The 14,785-nt window shown below is 40.7% G+C and overlaps 1 protein-coding gene across 11 annotated transcripts in view; it reads left to right on the forward strand.

Moving 5' to 3' along the window:
- Positions 1–682: 682 nt before the first annotated feature.
- Positions 683–14,785, forward strand: part of MPDZ (multiple PDZ domain crumbs cell polarity complex component) — a 129,510-nt gene continuing 115,407 nt past the window's right edge. For 8 of the 11 annotated variants that reach the window (XM_034773149.1, XM_034773150.1, XM_034773152.1 and 5 more), the window contains exons 1-4: positions 1,008–1,225; positions 2,727–2,807; positions 12,283–12,354; positions 13,010–13,176. In XM_034773149.1, coding sequence (XP_034629040.1) covers positions 12,339–12,354; positions 13,010–13,176 — 183 coding nt within the window. In that variant the 5' untranslated portion in view covers positions 1,008–1,225; positions 2,727–2,807; positions 12,283–12,338. Of the gene's footprint in view, positions 702–1,006; positions 1,226–1,701; positions 2,113–2,726; positions 2,808–12,282; positions 12,355–13,009; positions 13,177–14,785 lie in introns of those variants that run through there. The other 3 variants (XM_034773146.1, XM_034773148.1, XM_034773147.1) reach the window with 3 other exon arrangements.

Genomic DNA, 14,785 nt, shown 5'->3' on the forward strand with positions numbered 1-14,785 from the left:
TGTAGCATACAAGTCAGGGAGGGGTTATTTATGCAGTCTTTCCTGAATTAATAAAAGTGTTGCCTGAATAAGAGATACCAAATTAGGCCCAAATGTACTAGTGATCAAACCTATTTGATGGTGGAACAGTTTCTCAAAGGAAGTAGGGGAAACAATCACTGGCACTATTTTGTCTATTTTTTTCAATTTCCTTTATATATTTTATAGCATTTGGTATAGTCACTTGCAATGTTCCCATGTGCACACAGTCATTTTTTGTGCTTTTCTCATAGTAAGGGGGAGAAAAAAACATTATTTAAAAAAAAAAAAAAAAAGGAAAATGTGACCGCAAAACCACAGTAACGGGCAGGAGAGGAGGCAGCTCGGGGCCAGGTCTAATATCTGAAACAACAAATAACTTCTAAAAAATGATTGGATTGCAAGTTGATGTCCCTTTAAAAGAAAGAGAACTAGGTAAACGGCTATAGGGAATAACGCTTAAAAGCCGTGTGGAGCCAGACCAGCTTGGACCGAGTTTTTAAAAGGCCACTAACGCCCCGATCCTGCGCAAAACCGTGTGCATTACTTTACTGACTAGAGTAATCCTGTGTGTTTGCGGGATCGGGGCCTGAATTTGCAACCTCCAGCGGGACGGCACTACGCAGCGTCCTGGATGAGCACAGCTCTGCATGCTGTCTCCACAAACTGCTTGCACATGTGAGGTACCGTGTGTGTGTGTGTTACAGGAGCCATCACTTCCCTCCCCCCCAGAAGACATGCTTGTGGCATGCGAATGCGGAGGCCGCCACTTTGCAAATGTGCTCCTGAGCAGAGCAGCTCCGAGGCCCCCCTGCATCTTCCCTCAGCAGGCAGGGCAGACGCAGCTCAGAGCAATGACGGCGAGGGCAGCAAGTGGGGCCCCTCCTGTTGCTGGCTGCTGTTGTCATGGTTCCTTCTTTGCAGCCGGTTCCTACTCCCACTTCTGCGGGGCTCGGCTTAAGAACGTCTGGTAGCTGGGAGGGAAAGGGAAAGGGAAGGGGGAGGGGGCGGCTCGCCGTCTAATGGTTGGGCAGGATTAAGTTTCATGGTAGCCTCTGCGTGTTTATCCTGCACCTCCTCTCAGGGCCGTTACTTGGGGGCGGGGGGGCAGGAAGGTCTGCAGAGCCAGCAAACAAGGGCTGCAAGTGGTCATCTTTCCCCCCCCTCCCCCCGGCTCGGCTGCGGGGTGCCTGGAGCAGCAAGCCGGGTAAGCTGCGAGCGGCGGCGAGCCCGGGGGGCTGCCCCGGAGGGTAGCGCTCGCTCCGCCCGGGGAACGTTCTGTGGGCGCCTCGGGAGAGGCCCCGGGTCTCTTTGTCCCCCCCCCTTCCCTTGGCGGCCCCCCTCAGTGTCACTGTAAAGGGGTGTGTGGGGGAGGGGTTCGGGCATGTTCCCCTCTCACCGCAAAGGGGGGATTTACCCATAGCCCCCCCCCCTGTAAAGTTTTCCTGTGCGGGGAGGGGGCTGGGGTTGTGGCCCCTGGGTTTTGCTAGGAGGAGGGGAGGGCGCCACAAGGCCTTGCGCAGAACAGGGGAAGCAGCTGGTGGTGGTGGGCTGAGCCTGTTGCTTCTTTCTTGAGCTTTCGTGCGGGGGGCTGGCGTGCAGCGGCCGTGCAAGGCTGCCGCAGCAGGGCACGCTCGCCGGCTGGCGTTTGCTAGACCCGGGGCTGTCGGAAAGCGCCGGGGAGGGAGGGGAGATGGGGAATGATGCTCTACCGCGAATGTTTACTTGGCTCGGCTCTTAAGGGCGCGTCCCTGGAGGCGGCGAAGGGATACTGGTCACTGCTGCTCCATCGCCGGCCTGGGCCAGGAGAGATCCCGCTGTAAACAAAAGCCACATCTCCGCTGGGTATTGCAAGTAGCTTCTGGCGTGGGCATTTTGTAACCCCTCCGAGCTGACCGGAGGGCCCCCCAGCTCGCCTCGTGGGCTCTGCACGCACAAACCCTATTTTTAATATGGTCTTTTGCAAACGATCTTGTGTTAGTCAGCTCCCTCTCCCCCAGGCACCCCCCCCCATTCAACATGATAAAGTCTGAGCTCCAATTTAAGGGTGTCAACGGACGTGTTGCACTCCTAATTGCCTGGCGTAGACAGAAGGTGAGAATGCAGGTTATGAGGAGCATCCTCCGTCCACACCATCAGTTGTAGAGAATTTGCAAGGTGCTCTAGGTCTGCTGGGAAGAAGAACTGCATGTGTGGTGAATCTGTAAAACCTTTTGCGTTGAGTTGTAGTGAGTGTATGGACCTAGGAACGCTCAAATTCTTCCCCAAATCCTTGTGATTATTTGTCTTTGAACCGCTTGGCTAAAAAAGAAAACCCTTCTCCACCCCCTATTCCCCAGATTGGTGCCTGCAGGCAGAATGTTTGTCTGACAGACTCCATGGAAGCTGAAGTTGAAGAATTTGATGGAGCTACTAATAAGAATGCAGAATTATGTGTAGCCTATCTTGTGATAAATAAACTACATTTGGTGTTGGGAAATCATGATGACTCCCTGTTCACAATTTCACTGGAATTTCAGGAATTCTGATCTTGAAAAAATATTTATTTTAATCAGCATATTTAGACATTTTTCCAGCAGAGTACAAACAAGGGCCAAATTCTGCCCTCAGATAGTCCTGTTTACTCAGTGGGAAATGTGAAAGGTATCAGAGAATAGAATTTGGCCTGGTTTCTGGATAACTTTATTTTATTTATTATGTTTACTTAGGTGTATATGCTTTTAAACACTTGAGAAGATGAAACTGATTACATAGGTGTGGAATAAACTATAATACCTTTTGAGGGAAAGGTAACGTTTGCACTCTATTTATTTACATTTCATGAGATGGATGCAATAGTTTCAAACTGGTGTTGAGATGTATTTCCCCTCCAGTTTTAAAAATAGTACCTCATACAGCACTAGTGATGTTTGCACCATATCACCTGCTGCCTGTTGAAAATAAAATGTTAGTTTTACTGGGATTTCTTATAAAGTAAGAGGAACATGAGGGAGAAGAATAGCAACCCCTTCCATGAAGTTTTGCTTAGCACTGATTGCTAATTAGGGTATATTATTATTATTTATTTGTATTACCTGGTGTCCTTAATCATGGACCAGGACCTCAAGGTGCTAGATGCTGTACAAACAGAACAAAAAGACAGTCCCTGCCCTGGAGATATTACAATCTAAGTAGTATCTGTAAGGGTCCAATCCTGCTCCCACTGAAATCAGTGGCAAAATGTCCATTGATTTAATTTTTAGCAGGACAAGACCCGTTACATTACTATATTATTCACTTCTCAAATGGACAACTTGGCAGTTGGGATCAAAACTAAAAGAGAGAAAAAGTGGGAGAATGGTACTTTAGAATAATGTTTTGCTTTGCATTTGAAAACAAGAATGGGTACAATATAGCAGATAAAACGTAGTGTCGTTTTTAAATGTTTAATTAAACAAATAATGTATTTAAGAAAATGAGCTTCCACTTCCTATTTAGTTTCAGCATTAATGTATTTGTCATTAAATGTCTGAGTTCGCATATTATGTGTCCTGAAAACTTCCCTGATTAACCAACAATTTATGTGAAGGGGAAACTGGGAAAAAGTGTCATTCACTTAAGAGAAAAAAACCTTGGATGTCTTCGTTAGCAAGATAGAGAAAACTATGCCATTTGTTTCAGAGTAGCAGCCGTGTTAGTCTGTATCCACAAAAAGAAGAACAGGAGTACTTGTGGCACCTTGGAGACTAACAAATTTATTAGAGCATAAGCTTTCGTGGACTACAGCCCACTTCTTCGGATGCCATTTGTAGTGTTTTAGTTTAATGTGTCTAAGAAAATAAAATTATGAAATAATTCTAACGGTATAGACATATTCTGGTAGTGTTAAAATATATTTATTTGGAGAATTAGATATCCAGTGTGTGACTGTCATTTTTATTTTACAGCTGTCTGGGATAGTTGATATTAAGATGATATAGCTGCCATGCTTATTTTTGTATGGAAGAATGGTACAAAATGCATACTAGAGTAGTTTATATAATGAAAATGACTTATTTATATAATAGCCCAGACATGGTCAGATAAATAATAAATATCATAGAAAGATATTTTTGAAGAGTTTTTCTTTTCTTTCAGCATCCCAGTTTTATTTAGAGAGTGAAAACGTGCATCCCCAGCTACCTACCTACTCTGGTCTTCCTACATTGATTTTTTTCCCTTGCTGATTATCCATTTTGGGTTTGTGCTAATGCTTTTCGCTAGCAGAGAAATGTGCCTTTAATCAGTTACTTATGTCACTGGCTTTTATGAATATGCTCCCAGAACCTTACACTCCAGCCTACTATTGAGTAGATTTTTGTCTGAATACATTCTTCCTGCTTTGGGATAAAATCTGCCCTAGGCCATCTAATTGATATCAGCACGAGGAAACAAGAAAAAGCTTTGCTTTAATGTTAGTACATACCCCTTATATTTTTTTTTTCTGGCTTTGTGTGTCTTTGGAATCCACAGAACATAGTTCCATGAAACTTTTTACAGCTTATCAATTTATAGACCAGTTTGAATATTTTATTATAGAATAAATCTCCTCGCACACAGGCCACATTTTAATCATCAGATTTAAAACCATCTGAAGGCTTTCAGGATCATCCAATCCATGCTCCAAAAAAGTAAAACAGAAAATACAGTACTTACCCAATAGATTATGATTTCTGTGAAATTCATAAGGGTTGAATAAATCAGCTGCTTAAGTGACCTTTACTAGCATCCTACTGAGGTACCTGAAGTCAGCAGGCTACCATGTTTAATGAATATGACCTCATTAATTTAATACTCATGGCAATGATATTTTTATTTCACTCATTGGGACTCCTACTGAGATCATATTGCAATATTTAATTTTGTTCTTTTTCTACATCTGTCTATACATTTATGTGTAAATATCTGCCCTCTACTATCTTGGAAAGAAGCTTTGGAGCTGTTTTGGCTGGTAGTTGAGAAATAAGTGTCCCAAAAAGAATTAAGGTGTTAAATTGGTAGAATTCTCATTGTTATTTGGAGCAGGTCTTTCCATTGAAAATATTAGCATAGTCAGAAGAAACCTGTTACATACTCTAATATGACATTGTAAAAATATGCTGTATTTAATAGTCTTTTAGTACAGGAGACTTTTTATATTTTTATGTCCTTCAGTTGTAAGAAAAACACTGAATCTTTGACAGACCTTTTTTTGAACTGTTGCTTACTGTGCTGGGAACTATTCAATATCCTGTAAAATATGTAGATGTTTTAGGAGTCCTAGAGTAAATGGTTCAATTTATAAATGTTTAAGAGTGTACACATGTTTGGATTTGAAATACTAATTCCCAAAGTATATTTGTTGAAAAGCTTGCCTTGTTTTACAAATTGTGGTTAGCTTTATAATTGGTTGAAGCGACACAGATATGTACAGTAATTCCATTCACGTAATACAAGTTTACATTTCATATAGATGCTATTTTAAGAAAATAGTTTACAAAATATAACGTAAATTCCTTATGAAAAATTCAGTTTTCCTAATAGATTTCCATTTTATAATGCTGCCAGCAGTTAATAATAGTTAAAAATAATTCAGAATAAATGGAATCAGGTGCATTTGTCAGTAGGAAAAAAAAAACTTAAACATGTTTAAAATTTTGAATCACACTAAAAATATACTTAATTAAAAATTACTTGTTAGTAAATAGAATACTTTAATGTACTTGTGTCTTATCACAGAACAGATTGTAATATTAAGAACAGGTGTATAGATAACTTCATCATACAGTGTTGTGCTAAGTTCCAATTAAACAGCAATATGATTTATACAAAAGTGTTAACAAAATAAAACTTATAAAAATAAAGTAAATAAAACTAGAAGCTAATTTAAATGTTCAAATTATTTTTCATCCATCCCTCAAAAATATTTAATATGAATTTTAGCTAAAGTAAAAATATTTTTATTCGCTGTCATAATTAATATATGTTCAATGTATTATATTTTATTTTGTGCATCTTTTTTCATCTTGGTTCATACAAAATTATACTAAATTTGCAGAGATTGGGAATAAAGCTTTTCATACTGAATTATTTACAGTCTTAATATGACCTACAGTGGTTTGTGAACTGTCTATTTTTTAAATACTTAATTGCATTTTTACTTTAAGGGTCTCAAAATCCTCTTTTATTGGGGTAACTTTTAACATTTAGATTTCAGGCTTCTTGGGCCTGTCAGTTACATACTTTTTAGTCAAGGGAAATTTGCTTGGTTCATGAACTGTGTAGAAAAGTGCAAATTGCTTTTGCTTATATTAAATCCTCAGTGCAAATTGCCTTTGCTTGTATTAAATCAGTCCTCCTCCCATCATACAGAAGGGTGTGCTCTAGACTCTACTGGCTGAGGGAACATGTGGTTAATCTCAGTCTGGAACATGGATGTCCTGTCAGTAAAACTCTGTATATCGCTCCTGTGTTTCTTCTTACCTCCTTGTCTCTGTGCCTCCCCATTTAGCCATTCCCATTCCCAGCCTCTCCAAGCACCACCAGCAGAAGGTTGTGATTTGTGCATAGCATTTACTGAGCACAGTGAAAATGATACAGTCCATGCAATTCTTGTCTGTTTCACTCAACTTTTGTAGGCACTCCTAGGAAAGCACTTCAGGCAGTAGCATAGCCATGATTCTCCATGGAGGTGAAAGTAAGAATATAGCAGGGTTTTGTTGGAAAAGTGTTTTTTTTTCTTTATCCTGTGCCCAAATTAACCTACCTACATACCTTAGAAACAGAATAACATGATCAAAACAAAACAACATTTGTATGCCATGTGGGAGCCCAGAGTTCAATGTTTGCCACCCCTGCCAGTGGTGGTAGTGAGGCTAGGTGATAACAAGTTTACCTTTGGGGATTGCAAGCTGTAGTGGCAGGGAGACCTGGCAGTAGATAGTAACATCCCCTGCATGTGGGTTGCAGTTTGTACTCAGTGCCACTGACGACAACACGATGGCATCTGAGTGGCAGCCAGACAATGGGGGGCGGGGGGAGACAGGACAAGGATGGAAAAAAGACATACTAAGCAGGCCAAATTCAAGCGTAAATGTAAATCGAACATTTTAAAATGTTGGCCTTAGTGTGTATATAAAATGTGTGTCCTGAATATTCTTTTTGTTTAATTGAAGCAGATTTCTGTTTAGTCTCTAAGCCTTATAGCCAACATTTGGGCCTGGATATCAGTCTTAATATAGGCATTTCTGTTGTATTCTGAAAACGCTACCAGTACAGTAATGGCTGTAGGATAAAGCCTATTATGGTGCTTTCTATTTTTGACATTGCATGTTTGCTAATCCAGCGCTATAAGCATTAGTTTCCAAGGTATTTATCTTAAAAAGGATTTGTGAAATACTAGATGGAGTACCAATCAATGAAGCAGGATGAAGCGCTCTCTTGGAAATTATATGATAAAAGAACTCATTAGATGTGGGCCAGTTTTTCTTTTTGGTGAAGATTTTGACGGTTGAGTTAAATGATTTCACTGCTGTAATTAAAGGGGTACTGTCAACATAAAGCTCACGGCTAGATTCAAGAAGGCCCTACTCCTGTTCCCTGTCAGTGGTGCAGGATCAGGCACTAGGGGTTCAAAGATGCAACATGCTGAACACTTCTTGCCAATTGCTCTGCAGAATTGGCCCTAAAGTTGAAATAAGGAGGTGTAACTTACATTCTGCTCCAACAAAGGCGGATAAAACGCAGAGGAGAGCAAGTGCATTGCTGCTGCTGCCTCCCATTGAGATTGTTCTAGGGGGACCAGCTTTAACCTCTATCTCTAGGAGATTGGTGGATGGGAGGCACTGAATCTGCCCTCACTGAGCCTCTTTCTAGTCAGTATCACCTACATTTTGTTGCAGTTTTGGTCCCCTGTTGACTTTCCCCAGCAGAAGGGAAAAGATGCTACCACTTTTGCTACCTCCTTGTCCTCCCTGTAGCCTGTGTCATCATAAATCCTAGTGTGAATTTAACCTCCTATTTAAATAATCATGATGATTATCATTGCCTCTACTGCTTAAAGGATAACTTAATGATTATTAAATCATTGCTTAAATTATAACATAAATTTTAAATGTCCAGTTCACTTTTTATTGGCTTGTACAATGATAACAGAGGGCAGTTTTACTTCTCTTTCCAGTTATTGAGGGAATCTGGACCAGAGGTGGGCAAACTATGGACCGCGAGACCCTCCTGCCAGGCCCCTGAGCTCCTACCCCAGGAGGCTAGCCCCCGGCCCCTCCCCTGCTGTTCCCCCTCTCCCGCAGCCTCAGCTCACTCGCCGCCGGCGTAGTGCTCTGGGCGGTGGAGCTGTGAGCTCTTGCCAGGCAGCGCAGCTGCAGAGCCGCAGCCTGACCCAGTGCTTTGTGCTGCACGGTGGCGGTGGCTGGCTCCAGACAGGCGGTGCAGCTGTCTGTCCTGCTGCTCTAGGTGGCGCGGCTGTAGCACCGCCAGCCACCGGTGCTCCAGGCAGCGCGGTAAGGGGGCAGGGAGCGGGGGAGTTGGATAAAGGGCAGGGGAGTTTGGGGTGATGGTCAGGGCGGTCAGAAGGTGGGGAATGGGGGTTGAATGGGGGCAGGGGTTCCCAGGGGGCAGTCAGGAACGGGGGTGGGTGGGTGAATGGGGTGGCGGGGGGCAGTCAGGGGCAGCGGTCCCGGGGGGCAGTCAGGAATGAGAGGTGACCAATTAACATTGCTATAGTTGTGCTTATTAGCATAGGCAGTACAGTACTGAGGAAGCCAGCACATAGAATGGTTGTTAGAAATGGTGACTTCAGCTCTAGTAGAAACAGAGTAGTAGAATCAACGTCAAGTTAAGATAGTAAACTCTTTGGGGCATGGACTGTGTTTTAATCAGATATGGCTGTAAAAAAGCTGGATTGGGGCCTCTAGGTGCTACTTTAATACAAATAACTAATCAGAGTAGCCATATTGAAAATGAGAAGATCAAAGAGAAAATGCACCTTATTTTCAGTCTTCTAAGAGTGTAATACAAACAATACACTGAATCCTGCCCTCAGATGTACAGGTGTAAATTCAGCTATGCCGCCATATCTGAAGGTAGAATTTGTCTCAATGAGCAGGGAGTAAAATACAAGGAAACTGTTAAAATAAAAGCTGCTTTTTTTTTTTTTTTTTAAATGAGCCAAGAACTTTTGTTGTAACTGCTCATGGTGTTTATATGGTTAAATACAGAGCTAGGCCAAGGCATAGTAGTGAAAGCCATTATGATTGAGAAGCTATCTCCCCTCCCTCTCCCCTAATAAATAAAACCCAAACAAGCTTCTCATCTTGTGTGTATCAGCTTCACATATCAATACATCTATAAAGAACAATCTGCTTCTAACCCATTAACATACTCATCCTTCAACATGTAAAATTACAGGACTGCTCCCATACCAGTTCCTCCACCTCTCACTCATCAATACATTTTGTTCTGTATGGAAGAGAATGCACTTACAGGAGGGTCACCCCAATTTCGGCAGGATTTATTGCTGCTGGAGAGCTGATATAACAGCTCCTGGCAACGAGTCATTCTGAGCAACCTTACATTTTCATGGACTGTTCTAGTGCACAGCAGCTTTAGGATTGTGGACACCTTTTCAAGTCCCTCCTGAGCTATGCTATGTGCTCTTTGGCTGCAGAGGGGGAATGGGGACTTACTCCCTGTTTGTTTTCAAAATGGGGCTTGGCAGGGCTTGAAGGAAACGTAATTGGTATGAATGGATTACAATGGCGAGAGAACTGCAGACTCGTCCATCAAATTACAGAAACCTCTCTAAGCCCAAATATGGGCTTTGAATAAAGGATTTGATTTGATAAATTTAGGTATTTGCGTATCTGGCAAGAAAGGTAACTGGACAGACTAATTTAGGGAAGCCAATCCCTCTTCAATATGTAAAACCACCTCATCTATCCACTCGCTTATAAAATATAGTTATATGAAATATTATGGAAGCTGATCTAGCGAAATCATAGCCTCCTTCGGTTTTAGACTTCTTGAGATTTGATAGGCATGTGTGGGCGTCGGCTAAGCCAGATGAAATGAGAGAACAAATTCATTAGAGCTTGTAGTGTCTGTTACTGCTCTGTGTGTCAGTGTAGTGTGTGTCATGTGATAAGGTTACTTTTCATTCAGTCACTTGGAGAATCTGAATTCCAAGCTTGATCTGAAGTGATGAATTGCCATGAAAAAGACAATTCTAACTGTGAATCAGTGAAAGCATCCAAAAATAAAATGGTGTGAAATATTCAGACTTGTTGGAACTAAAGAGATGTTTGCGCACAAACTGTATTTAAACCCACTAGATTTGGGTTTCTCTACTAACTCACAGTTAACACAGTCCATGTTTATCAGCTATTCTTCATTGCTCATGACTTGTTCAAATGAATCTGGGCAGGTAGATATTTTCTCAGTTTCTGTGTAGGGAGGCATTCCGCTTACATTCTTTCCAAACTGCATGATTAATTGCCCTGTGGGGTTGTTCTCCTATTCCTGCCCCCATACCTTCATCTGTGCCCCACCACATAGAATTCTTAAATGACCAGGTCTCCCACCTCTCTGGTCTCCTTGACAGTATACTTACTTATAGACCGCAGTTCTTTGCACTTTGATGTGTTAACCAGATTTAAGTTAGGCTGCAATATATTGCATATATATCACATAGGAACATGATATTGTTACAGATGTGAAGGTAATATCCATGTGATAGATACATTTTATCATGCACTTGCCTGCACTCAGCCCACTAATCCATCTTCCCAGCACCCAAATGCTCCAGACTTTTGAGCAACTTCAGAAAGGCACCATTTTGTTAATTAAATGAAAATATCAAAGAAATGTTTCCTCCACATATGGAATTCCTCACCCCTCTCCACTCAAATCTCTGCTGCAAATAAAATTGCATCTGTCTGAGAGCCAAGATGGCAAAATTCAATCCTGGACCAGTGATGGATTTAAAATCCGATGTCTCTTGGTACTGTAGAGCTTGAGATGGGAGTTATTCTATTCTAGTCCTGCAGGGCTGCAAGGTATTCCATTTTAAACATAGCTTTTCTATTTTAAAAAAAATCTATGTAAGGTAATTTTATGAATTTTGTGTGTGGCTCCTTTTGAGCTCTTGTACAGTTTACTTCATGGTAAGTGAAGCTCCTGACTTTTCAGGTGGATGGGTTTTTAAAAAAAAATAGACACAATAATAATTTTTAAATCTTTCTAAAACATTTGTAAAATAGTCTAAAATATATCACACATACAAAATACGTGCTGGTATATTGTTGTATAAAGGTTTTAATGGAAGAAATTTTGGATGACATGCATAGCTTACATGTGGCTTCACTACTCATGAGTAATTGAGACATCTCAAAGTTGTGCTGATAAAAACCTTTACACCAGCATGTATTCAGTATAAGCACACAATAATCACGGAGCTAATAAGATACATACTAGTCTTTATCTTTTCATCCCTTTGGGGTTTTTTTGTTCTATCCTATCTTCCATCCTTTGTTTGTACATTGTCGGTTTAGATTGCAACCTCTTGACTATGAAGTGCTATCAGATTTTTGATGCTGTGTAAATAATAAATGAAGATACTGATTGCACATATTCCTTTGAATCTCATAGATTTGCTTTGTTTTGATGCAAAACCATGGATTCTGACAGTTGGAACTCAAAACTCCAAAACACAAATTGTGCATGTAACACGTGGAAATTGATATTGCAGGAAGTACGTCACATGTGCTCATGCAAACAAAGCCCTCAAGTTTTGTACAGCGTCACTTGGAAACTAAATTTACAGCTTCTGGTTAAAATAGTACACTACACCTAGCACATCAGTAGGCAAAAACAGCATTGTTATGGAAATTTAGAAACGTTATGAATAATACTAAAAATAATTTTATACCTGCCTCTGGAAATTTGCACTACATGCATCTGACAAAGTGAGTATTCACCCACGAAAGCTTATGCTCCAAAAAGTCTGTTAGTCTATAAGGTGCCACAGGACTCTCGTTTTTTTACAGATCCAGACTAACATGGCTACCCCTCTAATACTTTCCATTCTTAGTTTTCAGGTTCAAAAGTGACTTTTGGAATATAATCAGCTGCTAGCTTATTTTAATTGTTTAAAGAGTGGTTGTGTTGATTGTTTTTCAAGAACTTCAGTGTTTTAAGATTTGATTCTTAATTCTCTTAATGTGATCACTTTTTTTCTACTTCTGTTATTTTTAGGGAAGTATATTAGCTGCCATTTGCAATTTTGGGATAGAACGTGAGCAGTGGAAAACATGCTGGAAGCAATAGGTGAGGTTTTATGTTACCACTATATGTTTGTGGCCAAACTAGGTTTATATGATAGATGTGAACTTAAGACATTACTGTATAAGATAATTGAGCTACTATACATAGAAATGTCTGAAGATGTTTGGATTCTTGTGTTCATGCATGTATTTTGAAATGCACATCATGATCATTATTCCTGATGAGCTATTTATTAGCATTGTCTGTTTCTTTTTCATATTTAATAATAGAGCTAGATGGAAAATCATGTACATCTTCTGTGAAAATTAAAACAAAAAAATCCACAATATCTCTACTTAAGGGTGTTTGTATTACAACAGTCAATTGAAAGCTCACAAGCTGTGATTCCTGCACCTGAGTTTACATGAACAATTTTTCACATATAGGACCCAATTCTGCATGGACACGTGCCGCTACTATTGGCTTCTGCCCTTCCATTGATGTCCATGGGAATTGTACCCACATAATTGAGGGCAGAATTGGTCTTTTTTTAAATTGTTTTTTAATGTTCAATATTTTTCACTTAATGTTAAAATTTGTAAACTATCACCCATGTCTAATTTTAGCTGGTGGGAAAGTGATGTTGTTTATATAGTCTTTGCTAGCTGCATGTGAGCTTTTGTAAGCTACTGCTGACTGGTAATGAATATCGCTGCAGATACACATCGGGCCCTGCAGGCAGTGGAGCGCCTGCAGGCGAAACTGCGGGAACGAGGTGACTTAGCAAATGAGGAGAAGTTGAGCTTGCTAAAATCAGTGCTGCAGAGCCCTCTCTTCAACCAGATCCTGAACCTTCAGACTTCTGTCCACCAGTTGAGAGATCAGGTAGGACAGTAGTATCTTGGGGAGAAGAGAAAAGATAAAATGTTGTAAAAGCTTATGTTTATCTGATTGCTGCTTGTGATAAATTAACAAAATGCAGGCTGAACAGTAAAATTAAATAACTAAAATTGAAGGGCTGATCCAAAGCCCATTAAAGTCAATGGAAAGACTCCCATTGACTTCAGTAGACTTTGGCTCAAGTCCTGAAGCTCATGTATATGTATAGATGTTTCTAGCTGTTTGCCTGTAGCTTATTGCTGTGTACTGTAGGAAAATGATGACAACATGTGGAAAGGTGTCAGAAGGCTGACTACTACCACCACTCAAAAAAGAAGGAAAAGGATACAGTCATGATACATTATTATAGAATTAGGGACAGATCCTTAGCTGCTATAGCACCATTTACTTCCAAGAAAATACTCGGATTTACATCAGATGAGAATCTGGGGCTTTATATCCATCAATTGGCATGCACTCTTTGTGTGATTTATCACACTCATAGGCAAGAATACCATGTTGTTTAAACATGGATTTGTATATAGAAATCAAATCTGAGGATGGACAGTCACTGCTATTTTGCCTTCATATTGAATGATCATTTTGGGCCAAATACCGCTTCCCTTTTGGTACAAACACATAGAAAGGATGAGCTTAGTTCTAAAGGTCTGTGACCATGATCCTTTTGTGCTACACTGCATCTTTTCCCTAGTGGAGGTATGGCCTGGGGTGGTATAAAAAGACTGACCGGAGTGGCCATTACTTCTCATGGACGGTTGAGATCCACAAGCACCATGGGGCCATTTACTTATATGGAAACAACAGATAGTAGGCAACAAAAAAGCACAGAATAGGACATTACATTTTCAGCACTTTATCAGCATGAGTAAGAAAGCAGACACTTCCGTTATATTGGCTGGGTTAGATTTTTTGTGTGTGTGTCTTGAGAGAGCGCTTGAGTATAAAATTAGTTTATTGAATAAATAAATATTGTGCATCTGCCTCAGCATCCAGCTGTTCACTGACCTGTGTGAGAGGGGCATAGCTATGGCTGTTGGATGCAGAAATCCCACAATTCCCTTCGGGTTAGCCCATGCTCCAGGGGCAGTAGGAGGAAGCAGTCCCTATATTCTGAAACACTATGGGACTGCAGCTGTGACTTGCTTTGGGAGTGAAACTAGTAAAAGATTTCTAGCCCCTCATACAGCTGTGCAGCAGCTGGGCATCATCTGGCCCTTGGTTTCCTGTACTTCTTGGAATTACTCTTGATGCTATTTCACATGGGCAACAAATACTTTTGTAAAGTTTTACAACACTATCTTATTGTAAGTTTTACTCTTCATGTATTTGATATAGAGGAACTAGTTGCCTGAGAGCAATACAGCAATAATAATAAAATCTTACCAAAAAATCAGACTGTGGAAATTCTGAGGTTAACATAATGCACAGTTAGAGAATGAAGATTTAATGCCGACTTTAAAAAAGGCACAGAATGAGTTATGTGGTTGATGTCTGTGGGAGCATGCCATCTGATAAAGGTGCGCCAGAAAGTGTTACCAGGAATTTGCTGAAAAGTGAATGGAATTTGTATTACTATGTGTAGGGTGGGGAGATA

The sequence above is a fragment of the Trachemys scripta genome, chromosome 6, assembly GCF_013100865.1.
Source record: "Trachemys scripta elegans isolate TJP31775 chromosome 6, CAS_Tse_1.0, whole genome shotgun sequence".
Taxonomy (NCBI): domain Eukaryota; kingdom Metazoa; phylum Chordata; order Testudines; family Emydidae; genus Trachemys; species Trachemys scripta.